This window comes from Bubalus bubalis, chromosome 8, assembly GCF_019923935.1.
Source record: "Bubalus bubalis isolate 160015118507 breed Murrah chromosome 8, NDDB_SH_1, whole genome shotgun sequence".
Lineage (NCBI taxonomy): Eukaryota > Metazoa > Chordata > Mammalia > Artiodactyla > Bovidae > Bubalus > Bubalus bubalis.
The window spans coordinates 50,534,435-50,560,114 of NC_059164.1; the positions used below are offsets into that span (position 1 = coordinate 50,534,435).

General features: G+C 38.4%; 1 protein-coding gene across 5 annotated transcripts in view; it reads right to left on the bottom strand.

Annotated features, from left to right (window-relative positions):
• The window catches only part of CFTR (CF transmembrane conductance regulator), a 216,851-nt gene that overhangs the window by 172,483 nt on the left and 18,688 nt on the right, over positions 1 to 25,680 (bottom strand). For all 5 annotated transcript variants that reach the window (XM_025291139.3, XM_044946628.2, XM_044946629.2 and 2 more), the window contains exon 2: positions 3,443 to 3,553. Coding sequence is in view for 3 of the 5 variants with exons in the window: in XM_044946628.2 (XP_044802563.2) it covers positions 3,443 to 3,553 (111 nt within the window). In the remaining 2 variants the exon portion in view is untranslated. The remainder of the gene's footprint in view (positions 1 to 3,442; positions 3,554 to 25,680) is intronic.

Below are 25,680 nucleotides of genomic sequence, written 5' to 3' on the forward strand. Positions count from 1 at the left end.
TACTGTGATTAATCTTTTGTTCAGCATCCATTTAGAACTTAGATATTCACTATCTACTAGATTATTTTGAATATATTATTGCTGATATATTTTTGGTATATTATTGCTGATATACCTACAATGTATTATGTTTATATATTTTATCCCTGCAGCAGTGTTACAGGTTTTTGCATAATGTCAGCCATTTCACATTCAATCATCATTTATTAATTCAACAAATATTTACTGAGCACCTACTATAACTGGCCCTTCATGTCTTCAGGTTCCACATCTGTAGAGTCAACCAAATGGGGAAGGAAAATATTCACCAAAAAAATTTTTTCAAAAAGTTTCAAAGAGCAAAACTTGAATTTTTCGTGTGCTGGCAACTATTACATAAAATTCACATTGTATTAGGCATTATAAGTAATCTAGAGAGATAATCATGATGGTGTAATCACTCATGTAGAGCCAGACATCCTGGAATGTGAAGTGAAGTGGGCCTTAGAAAGCATCACTACGAACAAAGCTAGTGGAGGTGATGGAATTCCAGTTGAGCTATTCCAAATCCTGAAAGATGATGCTGTGAAAGTGCTGCACTCAATATGCCAGCACATTTGGAAAACTCAGCAGTGGCCACAGGACTGGAAAAGGTCAGTTTTCATTCCAATCCCAAAGAAAGGCAATGCCAAAGAATGCTCAAACTACCACACAATTGCACTCATCTCACATGCTAGTAAAGTAATGCTCAAAATTCTCCAAGCCAGACTTCAGCAATACGTGAACCGTGAACTTCCTGATGTTCAAGCTGGTTTTAGAAAAGGCAGAGGAACCAGAGATCCAATTGCCAACATCCGCTGGATCATAGAAAAAGCAAGAGAGTTCCAGAAAAACATCTATTTCTGCTTTATTGACTATGCCAAAGCCTTTGACTGTGTGGATCACAATCAACTGTGGAAAATTCTGAAAGAGATGGGAATACCAGACCACCTGACCTGCCTCTTGAGAAATTTGTATGCAGGTCAGGAAGCAACAGTTAGAACTGGACATGGAACAACAGACTGGTTCCAAATAGGAAAAGGAGTATGTCAAGGCTGTATATTGTCACCCTGCTTATTTAACTTATATGCAGAGTACATCATGAGAAATGCTGGGCTGGAAGAAGCACAAGCTGGAATCAAGATTGCCGGGAGAAATATCAATAACCTCAGATATGCAGATGACACCACCCTTATGGCAGAAAGGGAAGAGGAACTCAAAAGCCTCTTGATGAAAGTGAAAATGGAGAGTGAAAAAGTGGGCTTAAAGCTCAACATTCAGAAAACGAAGATCATGGCATCTGGTCCCATCACTTCATGGGAAATAGATGGGGAAACAGTGGAAACAGTGTCAGACTTTCTTTTTTTGGGCTCCAAAATCACTGCAGATGGTGACTACAGCCATGAAATTAAAAGACGTTACTCCTTGGAAGGAAAGTTATGACCAACCTAGATAGAATATTCAAAAGCAGAGACATTACTTTGCCAACAAAGGTTCGTCTGGTCAAGGCTATGGTTTTTCCTGTGGTCCTGTATGGATGTGAGAGTTGGACTGTGAAGAAGGCTGAGTGCCGAAGAATTGATGCTTTTGAACTGTGGTGTTGGAGAAGACTCTTGAGAGTCCCTTGGACTGCAAGCAGATCCAACCAGTGCATTCTGAAGATCAGCCCTGGGATTTCTTTGGAAGGAATGATGCTGAAGCTGAAACTCCAGTACTTTGGCCACCTCATGTGAAGAGTTGACCCATTGGTAAAGACTCTGATGCTGGGAAGGATTGGGGGCAGGAGGAGAAGGGGACGACAGAGGATGAGATGGCTGGATGGCATCACTGACTCGATGGACATGAGTCTGAGTGAACTCCGGGAGTTGGTGATGGACAGGGAGGCCTGGCGTGCTGCGATTCATGGGGTCGCAAAGAGTCGGACACAACTGAGCGACTGAACTGAACTGAACTGAAAGTGAATATATGTAGGTTATTTGCAAATAATATAACATTTGGTATAAGGGACTTGAGCATACATAAAGTTTGGTATCCATAGGGGATCTACCAAGGGACAGCTATATATACCAGACTCTATTCTAGACTTTATTCTGTTTATTTATCATAACCAGAACAAATCAAACAAAAACAAAAAACAAAAGTAGTACCGCCTTAATGGCACTTACATATAGTAAGTGCTCAATAATAGAAGCTGGTGCTTGATCTTGGAAATGTGAATCTGCTACTTCCTCTATTCTAATTCTTTGAATAAAACCAAGAAACAATAAGGCTAAACACCTTATTTGCCTTGAAACTTCAAAAGAAATTCAATGAGTTTAATGAAAATGAAGTAAACAAATTATAAGTCTACTCGACTCTTTTATTTTGGTGCTGTTAAAAAGTAGTTGCTTCTCTTTCTCTTTTGCCAACTCCCTCTTCCCTTCCCCCTCATCTGGTATCAGATCCTGTACTGCTGGCACAAGACCCTGTCCAGCTCATTCACAGATTGTTGTTGGTCCAAGAAGTAAGCATGTGACTCAAAAGTTTCTGGGATTTTTCACTTTTGGAAAAAAGACTCTTTCCTCAGTGGTCTGCAAAGACATGAAAAAAGCATTCTGAGGACCACTGCATAGAAGAAGCCAATCTGAGACAATAAAACCAGTTCCTGGTTCCACTGAGTCCCTAACGGCAGTTCTCTCCCTAGGCTTTTACACAGATAGACTACATGAGTCAATACATTTCCTCTTTTTATTTACTTAAGCTACTTGATTGGATTCCCGTCACTGGCAATCAAAAGGATTGTAACCAATACTCTTTAAAAAGAAGACTTCTTCACAAGGGGAAACACTGTTTTTGGGGAAGCTGGGAGTATGGACCCGAGTTTGAACCAGAGCTCAGCCATTTATTAGCTGGAAAGTTAATCTCTCTGAGCCTCAATTTGCTCTTCTATAAGATAGAGATAATGATAATTTCCTTCCAGAGAGGCTCAGAGGAGATACCATACCTGGCATTTAACATGTGCTCAAAAATATGAAACTTCTACATATTCTTTACATCCAACTGCCTTTACCCTAAGATTTCTGAATATGCATATCTGTATTCACGATTTAAGATTCTAGAGGCAAATATACACAACTTGCTTCATAAAGATGTTATTCTGGTCTTCACAAAATCCACTTAATGTTCTTTAAGTGACAGATAGCTTCTCAGAATTCAAATATGTATTTTCAAAAAAAAAAAAAAAAAAAAGATCTTTTACCAGGGAAATGGTTTTCTTTCATCCCTTCTATGGTTAATTCTTAATTGATCAAGACTTCATCAAGAAAATAGGATGTTCCTATTATAAATACCCCATTTTAAGAATTAGGCCCTCCAATAGTAGTTCTCTAGTCTCTAATAATATTAATTTCTCTCTTCAACTAATAAACAATGTTCATGAACATACCTTTCCAATTTTTCAGATAGATTGTCAGCAGAATCAGAAGAAGAGATATGGTATATGTCTGATAATTCCAAGCGTTGTCTGTATCCTTTCTTCAAAATTGGTCTGGTCCAGCTAAAATAAAGAGAGGAGAAACAGATATAACTGTTAACTTGATCTCCAATGTAGACTTGAAATCAGATAAAGTTTCAAATTTTCTAGCATGTGGAAAAGAGCCGCGCATAAATATGAGAATAAAGTAAGGCATCTTCTATGAATATCAGAGATTCATATCTCACAGAACTCAACTGTATAAAACAGCAACACCTCTGAACTGACATGACTATAGCTTTTTCTAAAAGGATTAGGAATGGTGGTAGAATCTTTCCCAGAGAGGAAAAAAAAGAAAACTGCTAAACATTCTATACTAAAAGTATAAAAATCTGAAAGGAAGGGCGGGAAGGAGAGAGGTGGGAAGAAATTTCCCTAAAATAACCAGATATTAAAAGTTTATAGTTTGTTGAAGTCCAGCCTCTACAAAATGATCTATGAATGATAAGACAGACACTCAAACAACACCCAATATATCATAGTACAAACTCCTCAGCAATGTGCTATTTGTGGAATGAACTAACTGTAGCTGGAGGGCTAATGAGTAGTGTGTGTCAATTTGTTGACTTAATCATCACCCCTGAATGAGGGTGGGGATCATAATTTTCTTGTGTTTGTCTCCTCATCTTACAACAGTTACGCACTTCGGCCCACTACATATCTAATAAATAACAATTTATGATGGAAGCTGGCCTGGTAAATGATTAGGCAGGATACTACAGTTATTTTCCAGTACACTGTTTCTAACTATTGTGAATAAGGCAAAATAATCTTCACAGAGAGGCTTTCCAGGTGGCTCAGTGGTAAAGAATCTGCCTGCCAATGCAGGAGATGTGGGTTTAATCCCTGGGTGGAGAAGATTCCCTGGAGAAGGAAATGGAAACTCACTCCACTCTTCTTGCCTGAGGAACCCAATGGACAGAGGAGCCTGATGGGCTACCAGTCCATGGGGTTGCAAAGAGTCAGACACAACCTAGCAAATAAACAACAACAACAATCTTCACAGAGGCAAGAAAATCTAAAAACAAATCAAAGAAAAGGGAAAACAAAGAGGAAGGAGGGAGGGGCAGGAAAACTGTTAAAGAAATTATATACAAAAAGAGACTTCTAAATGAAAGGTGTTGAGCAAATGAGACCTTTCTCATGTGAAATGTCACGTATTAACAAAATGAATTGAAGTTGGAATTAGTGATTCTCTGGAATCAAGATTGCCGGGAGAAATATCAATAACCTCAGATATGCAGATGACACCACCCTTATGGCAGAAACTGAAGAGGAACTAAAGAGCCTCTTGATGAAAGTGAAAGAGGAGAGTGAAAAAGTTGGCTTAAAGCTCAACATTCAGAAAACGAAGATCATGGCATCTGGTCCCATCACTTCATGGCAAATAGATGGGAAAAAGGTGGAAACAGTGTCAGACTTTATTTTGGGGGGCTCCAAAATCACTGCAGATGGTGACTGCAGCCATGAAATTAAAAGACGCTTACTCCTTGGAAGAAAAGTTATGACCAACCTAGATAGCATATCAAAAAGCAGAGACATTACTTTGCCAACAAAGGTCCATTTAGTCAATGCTATGGTTTTTCCAGTGGTCATGTATGGATGTGAGAGTTGGACTGTGAAGAAAGCTGAGTGCTGAAGAATTGATGCTTTTGAACTGTGGTGTTGGAGAAGACTCTTGAGAGTCCCTTGGACTGCAAGGAGATCCAACCAGTCCATTCTAGAGGAGATCAGTCTTGGGTGTTCTTTGGAAGGAATGATGCTAAAGCTGAAACTCCAGTACTTTGGCCACCTCATGTGAAGAGTTGACTCATTGGAAAAGACTCTGATGCTGGGAAGGATTGGGGGCAGGAGGAGAAGGGGACGACAGAGGATGAGATGGTTGGATGGCGTCACCGACTCGACGGACATGAGTTTGAGTGAACTCCAGGAGTTGGTGATGGACAGGGAGGCCTGGCGTGCTGCGATTCACAGGGTCGCCAAGAGTCGGACATGACTGAGCGACTGAACTGAAGTGAACATATGTTTTTACTCTTACTATCTTTCTTTTCTTCAGAGAGTTCTAAAGTTCGGTGTCACTGAGAATTTGGTAATATCAAGGCATGTCACCCACCAAAAATCAAAAGAGTGTTTTAGCAGTATCTGAGAGGCCAAATAAACTCATGACAGCAAAGTATTCTAGCAAAGCTATTCTGAATAAAAAGAGGAAATGCTACACCAAACGCAAACATTTTGACATTGTTTCAGGGCAAAACTACAAAAGGCTCTTATGTCTACCTTCACCACTCCCACCCAACAGGTCCAGATTCTTGTTTACACTTCCCTGATCTTCACCCCTTTCCTGTGTTCCCAGCATATCTACAACTTGTCCTTCCTTAAAATTCAACTGAATTACAACCCAGCTCAAAGGCTCAGGAGTTTCACCAACCATTTCTGACCAAGATATCAACAAGTGACAATGGCTTAATATGTCAGGTTTTTTTCATTTTTACTTGCAATGTTTGCATCTTAACAAGAGCCTTCAAATCTCAACAAAGGATGATAGTAAGGTTCATCTTGATTGCCCATTGTGATCCACTGGCAGTTTTTCAAAGAGAACAAGAACGAAAATATTGAGGACAGTCTGAACACAGTAAAGAAGTCCCATGATCTAGCATCTACAGTGGGCACTGTCTGAGCGAGTGTTGGCACACCCACCTGGCGCTTGCCATCCAGTAGCCAGCATAAGCACTGGAGCCACATTTGCTCATACAGGGGTCAGTGAGAGTGTGAAAAATCTGGGGCAGCAATTTTAGGGTATAAACTCTATTCTGTTAGTTATAAGCCTCTGTAAACTAAAGTCAATAAGTGAAAAGCTGAAGCAAGTGTTTACCACTAACAAAAAAAATTATGTGTGTACAGCACTTTCACAAACACTAGCATATTGTCATTTTAATTTGAAAGTCTTAATAGGTAGGCAGAACAAAGAGATGACTGCCTTACTTTAAGCATAAAGGAATGGAGGCTCAAAAATGCTAAATTTGTTTGTTACTAAATGGCAAAAACTATATTTTACCACATTCTTCTGACATCATCCCTTCCTTTACCATGTTCAGCTTTTATTGTCTAAGAAAATTAAGTTTAGTGGGTTATTCTGGACAGAGTACTGGAAGGAGGGTCTAGCAGCAGGGAAATCAAAAGCTAGCAAGCTGCAGGCAATGATATGGTGTGCTAGCATGTCTTCACCCATGCCTTCCTCAGAAAAACAAAAGGTGACTTATGGCATCGGCCAGTTTCTGTGTTGGAAATACTCCCACCATGACCAGTTTCAAACCATCGAATGTGAAGTCACTGAACACCAAGTTGGGAAGAGATACACAGTTGCATATCATAATACAGTGTGATTACCATTCAGATACAATCAACTAACCTCAGTAGCATAGATAATAATGAATAGGCAGCAATAACTTTTGAGTTTTTATTATCTTTATTTAACATAATTTATTTCAATTAATTTTTAATACTAGTTGTGCTTAACAACCAGCTCACGAAGTTTCTGAAAATTTAACAATCAGCTCAACCAGAAAAGGGCCAACTTGACCTCACGGGTTCAATCTCCGGGTCAGGAAGATCCTGTGGAGAAGGAAATGGCAACCCACTCCTCTAATCTTACCCGGAAAACCCCATGGACAGAGGAGCCTGGTGGGCTGCTGTCCATGAGGTCGCAAAAGAGTTGGATAGACTGAGTGACTAAACAACAGCAGCAAAAAATGGAAAATTTAGAAGAGAAAAATATACTCCCTCTATTGCTAAAACTTTCATTTTCAGTATGTTTAAAATCGCTAAAATATGAAACTAAATTTACAAATAAAGAGAATCTGACTAACTGTAAATATTATAATACCATAGACATTTGCAGGAAGTTTAAAAACAATTTTCTTTTAAAAACTAATAAACATACATCTTTTGGTCCATATCTAAGACCTGATCACCAATTCCATAAATGAGTTTCTAGCTCATTTTAAAGTAACACAATTTGATGGCTACGTTTATAAAAAGCTTCCTTGTGTTATCTGTGCCCATTTTAATACATATATTATAACATGACCTCTAGTCTTGATTATAAAGAGCTCCATAGCCCAGGACCATCAAATCAAACATATTCAGTAGTATTAAGAGTTAGCCATTAATAATGATTAATACAGTTTAGTGTTTCTGACAGATTCATTACAGTAAACCTATATTCTTAACCTGAAACAGAAACTTAAGGTTAATTATGAAACCTAAAATCAATTAACTTTAAGCTGCCTGGTAATCAATCACCAGTTAACCGAAAGAATTTATTTTGTGAGATTAAGCCAAAAACAACTTAACAAAATCTCTGCTCCATCATGGAGGTCTCCCTGACTACCTCAAACCAATCCTAAAAATAAAAACAAGCAAATAAAAAATCCCAGTTATCTATATCTAGATACTCAATGAAATATTAGTTACTGTAAAACTCCAGCCACTGTTTCTTTTGAATGAGCTTGAGTATGTTCAACATACTTGGACAGAATTTAGGATGACAACTCAGGATACCTACTTCAATATTTCTTCCATTAAAAAATGAATGAACATGCAAGTGTTTCATAATAGCAAGGCAGGTACACCTGCAATAACCAAAAGCAATAAACCCTGTTCTTCCTCATTTTCCTCAAACCTGCTCTCACCATCCCTTCCCTCATCTCTAACTGATCTTATCCTCCTTTTTTATTCATAACCTGTAACTGCATATTAAAAATGGATTTATAAATTGAACTTAGAAACTGTGACAGTTTCCAAAGTTTTCGCTATTTCTAACAGAAACTCACTAATCATTAATTACAGGGCCGCAGAGATTCTTAAGGTATACAGTTCTTTATATCCTAAAGTTTTCAGTTCAGTTGCTCAGTCGTGTCCGACTCTTTGTGACCCCATGAATGGCAGCACACCAGGCCTCCCTGTCCATCACCAACACCCGGACTTTACTCAAACTCATGTCCATCAAGTCAGTGATGCCATTCAGCCATCTCATCCTCTGTCGTGCCCTTCTCCTGCTGCCCCCAGTCCCTCCCAGCATCAGGGCCTTTTCCAGTGAGCCAACTCTTCGCATGAGGTAGCCAAAGTATTGGAGTTTCAGCTTTAGCATCAGTCCTTCCAAAGAACACACAAGACTGATCTCCTTTAGAATGGACTGGTTGGATCCTTGCAGTCCAAGGGACTCTCAAGAGTCTTCTCCAACACCACAGTTCAAAAGCATCAATTCGTTGGTGCTCAGCTCTCTTCACAGTCCAACTCTTACATCCATACATGACCACTGGAAAAACCATAGCCTTGACTAGATGGACCTTTGTTGGCAAAGTAATGTCTCTGCTTTTGAATATGCTATCTAGGTTGGTCATAACTTTCCCTTCAAGGAGTAAGCGTCTTTTAATTTCATGGCTGCAGTCACCATCTGTGGTGATTTTGGAGCCCCCCAAAATAAAGTCTGACACTGTCTCCACTTTTTCCCCATCTATTTGCCATGAAGTGATGGGACCAGATGCCATGATCTTCATTTTCTGAATGTTGAGCTTTAAGCCAACTTTTTCACTCTCCTCTTTCACTTTCATCAAGAGGCTTTTTGGTTCCTCTTCACTCTCTGCCATACGGGTGGTGTCATCTGCATATCTGAGGTTATTGATATTTCTCCCGGCAATCTTGATTCCAGCTTGTGCTTCTTCCAGCCCAGCGTTTCTCATAATGTACTCTGCATATAAGTTAAATAAGAAGGGAGACAATATACAGCCTTGACGTACTCTTTTTCCTATTTGGAACCAGTCTATTGTTCCATTTCCAGTTCTAACTGTTGCTTCCTGACCTGCATATAGGTTTCTCAAGAGGTCGGTCAGGTGGTCTGGTATTCCCATCTCTTTCAGAATTTTCCACAGTTTATTGTGATCCACACAGTCAAAGGCTTTGGCATAGTCAATAAAGCAGAAATAGATGTTTTTCTGGAACTCTCTTGCTTTTTCCATGATCCAGCAGATGTTGGCAATTTGATCTTTGGTTCCTCTGCCTTTTCTAAAACCAGCTTGAACATCTGGAAGTTCACGGTTCATGTATTGCTGAAGCCTGGCTTGGAGAATTTTGAGCACAGACCAACATAAAAAATAAAAGTCTAGCACCCAGACCCATTGCACATTTAATAAGAGACTTCAGGTTTTATTAAGGAAAAAAGCAATCACTTGATTAAAAAAAAATACAAACACACACAATGAAACTGTATTTAGTTTCATTTCTTAGAATGAAATTTCTGATTTTTGCACAGATGTAGAGTGACTTGTACTTCCTTATGATGAAAAGAATTTTCCAATTATAGACACTATTAAAGCCTTGATTTTTCAAGAAACCTATCCCTGTAAAACCACATAATTAAAGCTTATAATCACCTTCCCATTTGACATTTGGCTTTATTAATCCACCAGAGGCAACTGACATTTTCATCTGCTATAATTTAAGATGAAGGTCAAGTATCAGATCTTTTCAGTTTAAGATGATTTTGTTTGTATAAAACAATCATGTCTCTACATTATGTAACATTACTTTTGATTTATATAACCAAGTGAAATAAACAGCAAATTCAAATCCATGGTTGCATGACACATCTCCCAAATACTGACAAATCGATAAACTCAAATGACGAAGACTTTTTCCTTTCTGCATGAAATGATACTTAAGGAACTAATAGAAATTATTGTAAACTGCTTAGTATAGACAAATTTAAATACACTAGAGGTTTTCTCCTCATCCAGTGTATTTACCATGGTTTGAAATCCCTCAAATATGTTGGATAGTCCTAAAGAAAATGAAGTTTAGGAAGAGGAAAGGAGGGGAATCATTTGAACAGACTGTGACAATAAACATCAAATTTCTGCAGCACGTTTTGCCAGTTTGCTTTAGCTTTTTGAAAAATGGCTATGATGGGAAGAATTGGTTTCCGACCAAAAGTCATTTCATTTCTACAAGGATGTCGTTTTCAATTCATGTAAATAACACTTCAAATGTCACAACTGTTTAACCAACTTAGATCCAGGGTTATTTGTGTCAGATGTGTTTTTCCTCAATGAATTTTAGTAAAGATAAACCTTGAGAAAGTAATGGCATCTAGCCCTCAAAAGTCCTACATAAAACTTGTAGGTTTCAAGAATGTACCTCACAGCTGCAGCACTGGGGTGCAGGTCAAGTCAGTGAGTCTGTCCTCTGACTCCACAAGGTAATTAAACAGTGTTTGCCTTAAACAAGCTATTTTTGTGTTTGAGAGTTAATTTCTCATGAGGCGCCTACCTTACCAATAGAACTGTAGAAATTCTTTTTCTTTGTGTAGATGAGTTAACAGTAAATAAATGTAGTCAATGAATTTTAGAAGATTTGGAAAGATGATTATTTGCTGCTCAACAAAAGCCTACAAACAAATCTGAAAAATCTTCCAGAGGCCCACAATTTAAAGCCATGATACAAATTAATTTAACTTCATGCCGAATGAAGCTAAACTTAAATAGAAAATTGATAGTCCTATTTTATAAGATGCGTCTAAATATAAATGTATCAGGAATGCAAGCGTATTAAAACATCTGGCAAAAATACTTTCTTTTTCCTTATCTATATTTAGTAATGTCTAACGTAAGTATGTATAACTTGAAATAAGAAAGAAGTTCTTTTTAATTAAAGAAGAAGGCATATATAATTAGTACTCGTTATGGCTATCTATGCCGGAGAAGGCAATGGCAATCCACTCCAGTACTCTTACCTGGAAAGTCCCATTGGACGGAGGAGCCTGGTGGGCTGCAGTGAGCCTAACGACCATGGGGTCGCTAAGAGTCGGACACGACTGAGTGACTTCACTTTCACTTTTCACTTTCATGCATTGGAGAAGGAAATGGCAACCTATTCCAGTGTTCTTACCTGGAGAACCCCAGGGACGGGGGAGCCTGGTGGACTACCGTCTAAGGGGTCGTACAGAGTCGGACACGACTGAAGCAACTTAGCAGCAGCAGCAGCATGGCTATCTATGCAAATAAACTTTCTAGTCAAATATATCTTAACTCTATGATTTTCATGTAATTTTCACTATAAATTTTAATTCCCATAAACTTTCATTTCTTTCCTGATATAACTGTCTGAGGTAAAACTACCATGAAGACTAAAAAAACTCCACTTAATTTCTACTATAAATCTGTTCTGAAAAAACTGAACTAGTGATTTTAAGTGGAGAAGGCATTGGCACCCCACTCCAGTATTTTTGCCTGGAAAATCCCATGGATGGAGGAGCATGGTAGGCTGCAGTCCATGGAGTCACGAAGAGTCGGACACAATCGAGAGACTTCACTTTCACTTTTCACTTTCATGCATTGGAGAAAGAAATGGCAACCCACTCCAGTGTTCTTGTCTGGAGAATCCCAGGGACTGGGGGCCTGGTGGGCTGCCATCTATAGGGTCGCACAGAGTCGGACACAACTGAAGCGACTTAGCAGCAGCAGCAGTGATTTTAAGAAGAAAATTTTAAGTTTTAATTCTATTATTTCCCAGTCATGTGACCTTTAAAAAACTCTTATTAAGATCTCTTAGCTGCAGCTCCTCCTGGAAATAACAACTATGACTACTTGGTTTTCATGGGGGTCAGATTCAATGTTGTTCATAAAATATTATAGCTGTAGATTATTATATTGCTTCTTCATAGAATCTGCATGGCTTTAATTTCCAGAGCACTAGAGTTTATTGTTGGGACTATAACAAAAGTAATAGCTTACATTAGTAGACTATTACTATAATTCTGTAAAATTCTAAGTATTTCACATTCATTATTTCATCTGATCCCCACAATGATTCAACAGTTAAGTCCTAGTATTATCTTCATTTTACAGATGAATAACAGGCTGAAGGAGCTTAAATCATTTATCCAGGGCAGAGTTAGAATTTCAAAACAGGACTGTGATACCAAAGCCTACACTTGTACCAAATTTGCCATATTAGGACTAATTTTAGGAAAACAAAAATAATATACCCTTAGGTATAATATGAAAAGCATAAGCAACAAAAGAAAAAAAACAATAGATTAGACATCATCAAATTATAAAAGTTTTATTCCTTAAAACAGACCATCAAAGAAGTGGAAAAATAATCTAAAGAATGGGAGAATTTTTTTGCAGATCATACATCCAATAAGAGATCTGTATGCAGAATATATAAGGAACTCATAACTCAATCATAAAAAGACAACCCAATTTATAAACGGGCAAAGGATCTGAATGGACATTTCTCCAAAAGAGATATATGAACACCCAAAAGCATATGAAAAGATGTTCAACTTCATTAGCTGTTAGAGAAATGCAAATCAAAACCACAATGAGATTCTACTTCATAACCATCAGAATGGCTATAATCTAAAAGACAGGTAACAGGAGGGTGGTCCTAAGATGGCGGAGGAATAGGATGGGGAGACCATTTTGTCCCCAACAAATTCATCAAAAGAACATTTAAATGATAAGTAAATTCCACAAAACAACTTCTGAGTGCCAGCAGTGGACATCAGGCACCCAGAAAAGCAGCCCACTGTCTTTGAAAGGAGGTAGGAAAAAATATAAAAGACAAAAAAAGAGACAAAAGAGGTAGGGATGGAGCTCCATCCCAGGAAGGGAGTCTTAAAAAGAGAGAAGTTTCCAAACACCAGGAAACACTCTCACTGCCGAGTCTGTGGTGAGCCTTGGAAGCACAGAGGGCAACATAACAGGGAGGAAAATAAATAAATAATTAAACCCCACAGATTATGAGCCCAACAGTAACTCCCCCAGCGAAGAAGCAGCGCAGACGCCTGCACCTGCCACTAGCAAGCAGGGGCTGAGCAGGGAGGCACGGGCTGCATTGCTTAGAGTAAGGACCGGGCCTGAATGCCCTGAGGGCAATCTGAGTGAACTAACTTGGGCTAGCAAACCAGACTGTGGGATAGCTACCATGCGAAAAGCCCTAAGATACCGCCAGGCCTGCACACAGAACAAAGGGCTGAACAGAACTAGGCGGCTGCAGACCATCCCCCTCTGGTGACAGGCAGCCAGAGCCTGAAGCGGGAAATCGCAGCCCCAGAGAGACATTATCTACCAAACTGCAAGCAGGCTTCTTTGCTAACTAAGACTTCTTGGGGTTCTGGACAGTCAACATCCACCTGAGAAGGTGCACTGGTTCTACACCCAGAAAACCGAGCAGCAAGGAAGGGGGAGGCGATAAGTTGCAGCGACCACACTCGCCAAACACCTCATCACCTGAGCTGCTCGGACCTGGAAAGGGCACAAAACGCAGGCCCAACCGAGTCTGCGCCTCTGAGAACTACCCGAGTGCCTGAACCTGAGCAGCTTAGAGCCGGGAGGTGCATGCAGCCCAGGGCCAGCCTCGGACAGTTCCCGGTGGAGCAACCTAGAGCCTGAACAGTGTGGGCAGGGAGGGCACATGTGCCGTGAGTGGGGGCAGGCCCAGTGTGGGCACACGCCAGTGTTGTTTGCAGTGTCCCTCCCTCCCCACAGCGCAACTGAACAAGTGAGCCTAAAAAAAGTGTCCACCACCGCCCACTTTGTGTCAGGGTGGAAAGCAGACACTGAAGAGACCAGCAAACAGAAGAAGCTAAAACAGAGGGAACTGCCTTGGAAGTGACAGGTACAATAGATTAAACCCTGTAGTTAGTACTGACTACATAGGAAGGGGCCTATAGATCTTGAGAAATAGAAGCTGGACCAAGGAACTATCCAAAAATGAACAGTACCCACAACACCAGAGAAAGTCCTAGATATATTTTTACTATTTTTATGATCATTCTTTTTTTTTAATTTTTAAGTCCTCTATCACTCCTTTTTCACTTTTATAACCCACTATTATTCTGCAATAAAAAAAGACCCTATTTTTTAAAGCAAACTTCATCTATATTTTTTTAATAATTTTTGTGACTTTGTTTTTTCTTTTTTCTTCTTCTTTTCTTTAATATTGTATTTTTGAAATTCCAACCTCTACTCTAGATTTTTAATCTTTGCTTTTTGGTATTTGTTATCAATTTTGTACATTTAAGAACCCAATCTTCAGTACCCATTTTTCACCTGGGAGCGAGATTACTGGCTTGACTGCTCTCTCCCCATTTGGACACTCCGTTTTCTCCACCAGGTCGCCTCTGTCTCCTCCCTCCCCCTTCTCTTCTCTACCCAACTCTGTGAATCTCTGTGTGTTCCAGACGGTGAACACTTAGGGAACTGATTACTGGCTGGATCTGTCTCTCTCCTTTTGATTCCCCCCTTTTATCCTCCTGGCCACTTCTGTCTCCTTCCTCCCTCTTCTCTTCTCTGTATAACTCCGTGAACATCTCTGAGCGGTCCAGTTGTGGAGTGCACATAAGGAAGTGATTACTGGCTAGCTTGCTCTTTCCTCTTTTGATTCACCTCATCTCATTCGGGTCACCTCTAGCTCCCTCCTCCCTCTTCTCTTCTCCATGTAACTCTGTGAACCTTTCTGGGTGTCCCTCACCGTGGAGAAACTTTTCATCTTTAACCTAGATGTTTTATCAATGGTGCTGTATAGAAGGAGAAGTCTTGAGACTACTGTAAAAATAAGACTGAAAACCAGAAGCAGGAGGCTTAAGTCCAAATCCTGAGAACACTCGAGAACTCCTGACTCCAGGGAACATTAATTGACAGGACCTCATCAAATGTCTCCATACCTACACTGAAACCAAGAACAACCCAAGGGCCAACAAGATCCATAGCAAGACATACCACACAAATTCTCCAGCAACACAGGAACACAGCCCTGAGCTTCAATATACAGGCTGCCCAAAGTTACTCCAAAACCACTGACATCTCATAACTCATTTCTGGACACTTCATTGCACTCCAGAGAGAAGAAATCCAGCTCTACCCACCAGAATACTGACACAAGGTTCCCTAACCAAGAAACCTTGACAAGCCACCCGTACAACCCCACCCACAGCGATGAAACTCCACAATAAAGAGAACTCCACAAACTTCCAGAATACAGAAAGGCCACCCCAAACTCAGCAATATAAACAAGATGAAGAGAGAGAGGAATACTCAGCAGGTAAAGGAACAGGATAAATGTTCACCAAAGCAAACCAAAGAGGAAGAGATAGGGGATTGACCTGATAAAGAACTCCAAATAATGATAGTGAAAATGATCCAAAATCTTGAAATCAAAATGGAATCACAGATAAATAGCCTGGAGACAAGGATTGAGAAGATGCAAAAAAGGTTTAACAAGGACCTAGAAGAAATAAAAAAGAGTCAATATATAATGAATAATGCAATAAATGAGATCAAAAACACTCTGGAGGCAACAAATAGTAGAGTAACAGAGGCAGAAGATAGGATTAGTGAAGTACAAGATAGAATGGTAGAAATAAATGAATCAGAGAGGAAAATAGAAAAACGAATTAAAAGAAAAGAGGACAATCTCAGAGACCTCCAGGATAGTGTTAAATGCCACAACATTTGAATCATAGAAGTCCCAGAAGAAGAAGACAAAAAGAAAGACCATGAGAAAATACTTGAGGAGATAATAGTTGAAAACTTCCCTAAAATGGGGAAGGAAATAATCACCCAAGTCCAAGAAACCCAGAGAGTCCCAAACAGGATAAACCCAAGGTGAAACACCCCAAGACACATATTAATCAAATTAACAAAGATCAAACACAAAGAACAAATATTAAAAGCAGCAAGGGAAAAACAACAAATAACACACAGGGGGATTCCCATAAGGATAACAGCTGATCTTTCAATAGAAACTCTTCAGGCCATTGCCAGGAGGGAATGGCAAGACATACTTAAAGTGATGAAAGAAAATAACCTACAGCCCAGATTACTGTACCCAGCAAGGATCTCATTCAAATATGAAGGAGAAATCAAAACCTTGACAGACAAGCAAAAGCTCAGAGAATTCAGCACCACCAAACCAGCTCTCCAACAAATGCTAAAGGATATTCTCTAGACAGGAAACACAAAAACGGCGTATAAAATCGAACCCAAAACAATAAAGTAAATGGCAATGGGATCATACTTATCAATAATTACCTTAAACATAAATGAGTTGAATGTCCCAACCAAAAGACAAAGACTGGCTGAATGGATACAAAAACAAGACCCCTATATATGTTGTCTACAAGAGACCCACCTCAAAACAGGGGACACATACAGACTGAAAGTGAAAGGCTGGAAAAAGATATTCCATGCAAATAGAGACCAAAAGAAAGCAGGAGTAGCAATACTCATATCAGATAAAATAGACTTTAAAACAAAGGCTGTGAAAAGAGGCAAAGAAGGACACTACATAATGATCAAAGGATCAATCCAAGAAGAAGATATAACAATTATAAATATATATGCACCCAACATAAGAGCACCACAATATGTAAGACAAATGCTAACAAGTATGAAAGGGGAAATTAACAATAACACAATAATAGTGGGAGACTTTAATACCCCACTCACACCTATGGATAGATCAAACTAAACAGAAAATACGAGGAAACACAAACTTTAAATGATACAATAGACCAGTTAGACCTAATTGATATCTATAGGACATTTCACCCCAAAACAATGAAATTCACCTTTTTCTCAAGTGCACACAGAACCTTCTCCAGGATAGATCACATCCTGGGCCATAAATCTAGCCTTGGTAAATTCAAAAAACTTTAAATCATTCCAAGCATCTTTTCTGACCACAATGCAGTAAGATTAGATCTCAATTACAGGAGAAAAACTATTTAAAATTCCAACATATGGAGGCTGAACAACACGCTGCTGAATAACCAACAAATCACAGAAGAAATCAAAAAAGAATTCAAAATATGCATAGAAACAAATGAAAATGAAAACACAACAACCCAAAACCTGTGGGACACTGTAAAAGCAGTGCTAATGGGAAAGTTCATAGCAATACAGGCATACCTCAAGAAATAAGAAAACAGTCAAATAAATAACCTAACTCTACACCTAAAGCAACTAGAAAAGGAAGAAATGAAGAACCCCAAGGTTAGTAGAAGGAAAGAAATCTTAAAAATTAGAGCAGAAATAAATGCAAAAGAAACAAAAGAGACCATAGCAAAAATCAACAAAGCCAAAAGCTGGTCCTTTGAAAGGATAAATAAAACTGACAAACCACTAGCCAGACTCATCCAGAAACAAAGCGAGAAAAATCAAATCAATAAAATTAGAAAAGAAAATGGAGATATCACAACAGACAACACAGAAATACAAAGGATCATAAGAGACTGCTATCAGCAAGTATATGCCAATAAAATGGACAACGTGGAAGAAATGGACAAATTCTTAGAAAAGTACAACTTTCTAAAACTCGACCAGGAAGAAATAGAAAATCTTAACAGACTCATCACAAGCACGGAAATTGAAACTGTAATCAGAAATCTTCCAGCAAACAAAAGCCCAGGTCCAGACAGCTTCACAGCTGAATTCTACCAAAAATTCAGAGAAGAGCTAACACCTATCCTACTCAAACTCTTCCAGAAAATTGCAGAGGAAGGCAAACTTCCAAACTCATTCTATGAGGCCACCATCACCCTAATACCAAAACCTGAAAAAGATGCCACAAAAAAGAAAACTATAGGTCAATATCACTGATGAACATAGATGCCAAAATCCTGACAAAATTCTAGCAATCAGAATCCAACAACATATTAAAAAGACCATATACCATGACCAAGTGGGCTTTATCCCAGGGATGCAAGGATTCTTCAATATCTGCAAATCAATCAATGTAATACACCACATTAACAAATTGAAAAATAAAAACCATATGATTATCTCAATAGATGCAGAGAAAGCCTTTGACAAAATTCAACATCCACTGATGATAAAAACTCTCCAGGAAGCAGGACTAGAAGGAACATACCTCAACATAATAAAAGCTATATATGACAAACCCACAGCAAACATTATCCTCAATGGTGAAAAATTGAAAGCATTTCCCCTTAAGTCAGGAACAAGACAAGGGTGCCCACTTTCACCACTACTATTCAACATAGTTTTGGAAGTTTTGGCCACAGCAATCAGAGCAGAAAAAGAAATAAAAGGAATCCAAATTGGAAAAGAAGAAGTAAAGCTCTCACTATCTGCAGATGACATGATCCTCTACATAGAAAACCCTAAAGACTCCACCAGAAAATTACTAGAGCTAATCAATGAATATAGTAAAGTTGCAGGATATAAAATCAACACACAGAAATCCCTTGCATTCCTATACACTAATAATGAGAAAACAGAAAGAGAAATTAAGGAAACAATTCCATTCACCATTGCAACGGAAAGAATAAAATACTTAGGAATATATCTACCTAAAGAAACTAAAGACCTATATATAGAAAACTATAAAACACTGGTGAAAGAAATCAAAGAGGACACTAATAGATGGAGAAATATACCATGTTCATGGATCAGAAGAATCAATACAGTGAAAATGAGTATACTACCCAAAGCAATCTATAGATCCAATGCAATCCCTATCAAGCTACCAATGGTATTTTTCATAAGAGCTAGAACAAATAATTTCACAATTTGTATGGAAATACAAAAAACTTCGAATAGCCAAAGCAATCTTGAGAAAGAAGAATGGACCTGGAGGAATCAACCTGCCTGACTTCAGGCTCTACTACAAAGCCACAGTCATCAAGACAGTACGGTACTGGCACAAAGACAGAAATATAGATCAATGGAACAAAATAGAAAGCCCAGAGATAAATCCACACACCTATGGACACCTTATCTTTGACAAAGGAGGCAAGAATATACAATGGATTAAAGACAATCTCTTTAACAAGTGGTGCTGGGAAAACTGGCCAACCACTTGTAAAAGACTGAAACTAGAACACTTTCTAACACCATACACAAAAATAAACTCAAAATGGATTAAAGATCTCAACGTAAGACCAGAAACTATAAAACTCCTAGAGGAGAACATAGGCAAAACACTCTCTGACATACATCACAGCAGGATCCTCTATGACCCACCTCCCAGAATATTGGAAATAAAAGCAAAAATAAACAAATGGGACCTAATTAACCTTAAAAGCTTCTGCACATCAAAGGAAACTATAAGCAAGGTGAGAAGACAGCCTTCAGAATGGGAGAAAATAATAGCAAATGAAGCAACTGACAAACAACTAATCTCAAAAATATACAAGCAACTCCTGCAGCTCAACTCCAGAAAAATAAACGACCCAATCAAAAGTGGGCCAAAGAACTAAATAGACATTTCTCCAAAGAAGACATACAGATGGCTAACAAACACATGAAAAGGTGCTCAACATCATTCATTATCAGAGAAATGCAAATCAAAACCACAATGAGGTACCATTTCACGCCAGTCAGAATGGCTGAGATCCAAAAGTCTACAAGCAATAAATGCTGGAGAGGGTGTAGAGAAAAGGGAACCCTCTTACACTGTTGGTGGGAATGCAAACTAGTACAGCCACTATGGAGAACAGTGTGGAGATTCCTTAAAAAACTGAAAATAGAACTGCTTTATGACCCAGCAATCCCACTGCTGGGCATACACATCAAGGAAACCAGAATTGAAAGAGACACGTGTACCCCAATGTTCATCACAGCACTGTTTATAATAGCCAGGACATGGAAGCAACCTAGATGTCCATCAGCAGATGAATGGATAAGAAAGCAGTGGTACATATACACAATGGAGTATTACTCAGCCATTAAAAAGAATACATTTGAATCAGTTCTAATGAGGTGGATGAAACTGGAGCCTATTATACAGAGTGAAGTAAGCCAGAAAGAGAAACACCAATACAGTATACTAATGCATATATATGGAATTTAGAAAGATGGTAATGATAACCCTGTATGTGAGACAGCAAAAGAGACACAGATGTATAGAACAGTCTTTTTGACTCTGTGGGAGAGGGAGAGGGTGGGATGATTTGGGAGAATGGTATTGAAACATGTATAATATCATATATGAAATGAATCCTCAGTCCAGGTTCGATGCATGATACTGAATGCTTGTGGCTGGTGCACTGGGATGACCCAGAGGGATGGTACGGGGAGGGAGGAGGGAGGGGGGTTCAGGATGGGGAACATGTGTATACCTGTGGCAGATTTGTGATGATGTATGGCAAAACCAATACAATATTGTAAAGTAATTAACCTCCAATTAAAATAAATACATTTATATTTAAAAAAAAGAAATATACAGCTAGCAGTGGAGCGCTTTGCTGAATGAGCTCTTTACCCCCTGGCCTGCTGGGCATATCTTAAACCAATTTCCTTCATATTTTATGGTTGTACCTATACCTTAAGAATGTCAATTTTCCTTTTTTGTGCTTATTTCCTCTCAAAGATATTAACCTAACAACAATATTACTTTGGACAAACCATTCACAGGCCTTGGTTTCCCTATCCATAAAATAACTTGATTTTTGGTAGAAAATACCTAACTCTCTTTTAGCATTATATTTCTAATTGTCTAATGTCACAAAAGAACCTCAGGCTATACTCTCTGAAAAGCAATTTAACAATAATTTCTAAAAAACTTTAAAAGTAACTGTACTTTTAGAACTTTGTCTTAAAGAAACAGTCATAAACTTTAACAGAGATTTATTCACAATGATGTTTATCTCAGATTTGTTAATAATAATTTAAAAGTCAGAACCAGCTTAGATAAAAAACAGTAAGAAAAACTAAATAAATTCAGATACTTATATGTTTGAATATTATAATGTTGGGATATATTTAAATATTGGAATAAAAATTTCAAGAACCATTGAAAATAAAGATTTCCACCAAAATATGATAATGAGGAAAAGGTTTTACAATCCAGTTTTAAATTGTTTATCAACTCAATCTGTAAAATACATATGTTCATGGGAAGAAAAGTTGAAGGAAATAAAAATGAAACTTGTAATTACCAAAAATAAATAAACAAATAAAAGGCAGGTAACGGTACGTACTGACAAAGATGTGGAAAAGTGAGAGCCCTCATACCCTGCATTCTAAAATTAGCTATAGTGATAGTTACACATCTCTTCAAAAAACATTGACTTGTATACTTTGAGTTAATTTTTTGGCATGTGAATTATATCTCAAAAAATCTGGTATTAAGACAAACAAAGGTGGTATAAAGAAATCAATTGTCAGTGTGGATTTAGGAAAGTTTTCCCAAATGTTTGATTTTCACTCCTAAAATTGGTAAAATGCAAAAATTTATTATGTTGACTTTGACATTCTAAACGCTTTCATATGTCAGTGCCTGGGTAGCTGCTACAAGTGATTAAGACTATGCAAAGCCCACAAATGGATCCAAGGACTGGCAATACGCAACATGAGACATATAAATTATCTCCTGGGTCCCAGAAGCAAAGCAATTAACTGCTGCAACCATAATACTATGAACACAGAAAAAGTGAGAATGATGATAGTACACTGAAAAAACTGAGGAATGAGTAGCATTGGCATAAAAAGACCATGTGTAACAGCTATACTTAACTCATTCACAAGTGCTGGATTTCAGGGACTCAAGCAACTGAGAGATAATAAGCAGTACTACCAAAAAAATAGCCAAGACTGTATACTTCAGAAAAGCAGCCTCAGAGTATTGTTTCATGATTTTAATTTTTTATCCTATCTTGGCATGAAGCCAAAAATAAGAGACCCAGAATTAATTGTAGCTGCATCAACTGGCTAGGAAGCTAGGATGATTAACTGTTCTATAAAATTGTGGCATCTCCTATGAGTTCAATATCAGGAGCCCTTTACTAATCAAGAAAGACAAGTGATAACATTGCTCTCTGATTTCTAATTTTTATTTCCATTGGCAAAAAGAAATATATTTGAAACCAAGAAAATAAGGAAGAAGGGAAATGGACTGGCCTCCAGATTTTACAGTAGAAATGCCACTGGATTACTAGCTGGCATTTGTAAAAATTACAGAGAAACTTGTGCAACTATCAGAACTTCACCACTATTATTGTTGTTTTAGACAATTCCATACTAGCAAAAAGAGCAGGGAGGCAATTTCAAGCATGCCCAGTGGTAACTGGGAAAGAAGGAAAACGAGTTCTACATCATTTTCTAAGGTAGGAACAAAATATATTTCACTTCACTACACTTCACGTAAAATTCAACATTCAAAAAATGAAGATCATGGCATCTGGTCCCATCACTTCATGGCAAATAGATGGGGAAAATGTGGAAGCAGTGACATATTTTATTTTCTTAAGCTACCAAAATCACTGCAGATGGTGACTGCAGACACAAAATTAAAAGATGCCTACTCTTGAGAAGAAAAGCTATGGCAAATCTAAACAGTATTAAAAAGCAGAGACATCTATTTACTGACAAAGTTCTGTAGAGTCAAAGCTATGTTTTCTCCAGTAGTCATGTACGGATGTGAGAGTCAGATCACAAAGGCTGAGTGCTGGAGTACTGATGCTTTCGAATTGTGGTGCTAGAGAAGATTCTTGAGAGTTCTTTGGACAGCAAGGAGATCAAAGCAGTCAATCCTAAAGGAAATCAGTGCTGAATTCACTGGAAGGACTGATACTGAAGCTGAAGCTCCAATATTTTAGCCACTTGATGCAAAGAGCCAACTCACTGGAAAAGACCCTGAGGCTGGGAAAGATTGAGGGCAGAAGAAGTGGGCAACAGGAGATGAGATGATTGGATGGCATCACCGACTCAATGGACATGAATTTGAGCAAACTCCGGGAAATAGTGAAGGACGGGGAAGCCTGCCATGCTGCAGTCCATGGGGTGGCAAAGAATAGGACATGACTTAGCGACTGAACAACACACATGATATATTGATTTAACTGGTATTTGCTTTATATTAATAATTATCCCACTTATTTGATATTCCTTTTTTATAGAACTCTGAATCCCTTACTGAATTTCTTTGTTTACCTAGTTTGTTCAGATACCATCACTAGGACCCAAAGTCAGAGAAGGCAATGGCACCCCACTCCAGTACTCTTCCCTGGAAAATCCCATGGACAGAGGAGCTGTGTAGGCTGCAGTCCATAGGGTCGTTGAGGGTCGGACACGACTGAACGACTTCACTTTCACTTTTCACTTTCCTGCATTGGAGAAGGAAATGGCAACCCACTCCAGTGTTCTTGCCTGGAGAATCCCAGGGACAGGGGAGCCTGGTGGGCTGCCGTCTATGGGGTCGCACAGAGTCGGACATGACTGAAGTGACTCAGCAGCAGCAGGACCCAAAGTACACACTCTCTAACAGGCTTCTCCATCCTTCAGCAACTAAAAACCCACATCTTTTGGAGGCACGCTTGTCATTCTAGAATTAATTCAACATCTGGAGTCAAGGCTACTTGATACTTCTCTGTTAAAGTCTTTCTCACAATATGGAGATGACTTTCCTCTCTTGGAGACAGAAATCCTGAGAGGCTCTGGGATGTGGAGTCAGGGATCTGTTTGGTATGAGCCGCTATAGGCAAATCACGTGCTAGATTAACGACCTTCAACCTCCAAATTACTTAATTATTCCTTACCATGTGTACCCCCCCAAAAAAAAATCACTACTTATTAAATCCTCTGTGACATCTGCTTGCCAGTTACTGCCTCAAAGCAACATTTTTCCCCAAAATTTTTAAAATGCGCTATAATTCCACCCAACATAGTTTGAAGATGTTTACTTCTTTATTTTGCTTGATAGATGGAATGGTGAAACGGAGGTTGGTGGCAACTTCAGAAATGTTTTAAGATGAAGGTATTAAGATGTAATCCTCCAAGGGAAATATTCAAACACGATACATTAGGAAGACAAAGCTGATGATTTTTAATTTAATCATGATGAAGCTGGTCTCTTGGGTTACACTTGGAATTCCCTAGCCAGATAAATGCTTGGTCAAATTCTAGAATTTTTCTCATTTATCTTAACCTTCTCTTCACTCTAATTTGTTTACACTGTATGCTCTGCTATACTGTTATCCTACTGTTACTTTTAGAAGGATTCAAAGAGCCATATGGCATTGTATACAGACGTCTCAGCTACAGATGATTTCCCGTCTTCAAACTATATATGAAATTTGGTCATTGGTGGCATTTTAACCCTTTATTATCTTCCATTGTTATTATTTCATCCTCTAAAATACAAATCACAAATTACACATTGAAAGATAAATTTAGCATCTTCATTTCTCCCTGCTTTGGCGAGGTGGGGAGTGTTGTAGACACACTGTATGACTAAGGATTTACATTTCAGATCCTGTTCCTGAGGTTGTGGAGCAATGCTAATGTTATTTTTCATTTGCTTAGAGCCTTGATATTACTTAGAGGAGAGGAGCACTGATGGTAAAATTCCTAAGAGGTGTAAGGAGAGAACAGTTGTGGCTGAACCCTCACTCATCCCAACTGTGAACCTCAGAAAAAAAGAAGCCAGACAAAAGCTGAGAACAGAGACAGCCACTAGTTTAAGGTTTATCATGGAAATAAGACTTTACTGCATGAGCCTTACTTTAAATCCCCTTCACTTAATCTTTCTATCTTTCTTTCATTTAGGCAATATCTAAGCAAATAAAGACCCACAAAATATCCTGTTACTTTTTCCCCCCAATAGCAAAAAACAGAATAATGGATGACTGAATCAGTAACTGAACCTAATAAACAATTTAACAGTTCAAAACAGTCACCTTTGCAAATGGGTCCCTAAAAATAGAAATTATAACACAAATGTTGATAGTTTAGTGAAAATCATTTTATAGGCATTTAAGAATTATTGTGACTTCAAAATGTCATAATCTTTTGCTTGCAGACACACTTTAGGAAAAAGAACTTTAAAATAAACATCAAGTCAAATTCTCTTCTTTTTGAACTCTGCAGGAGCTCCCAGTGGATGAAGCCATTGATAATAAGGTGGCTCTTAATTTTTTAAAGGATTCTTCTATTTCCATAATTTGATACAGTATTTTTTTGTTTTTATTCCAACACCAACCAAACAACAGGTGACACTGAATAAAAATTAACAACTATCTCAAAATAAAACCCGACCTCTATTTCCCAAAAACCTCAAATGTATTGAAATAATTTCATATGAATTATGTATGGGAGTGGCTCACATACATAATTCATTTAATT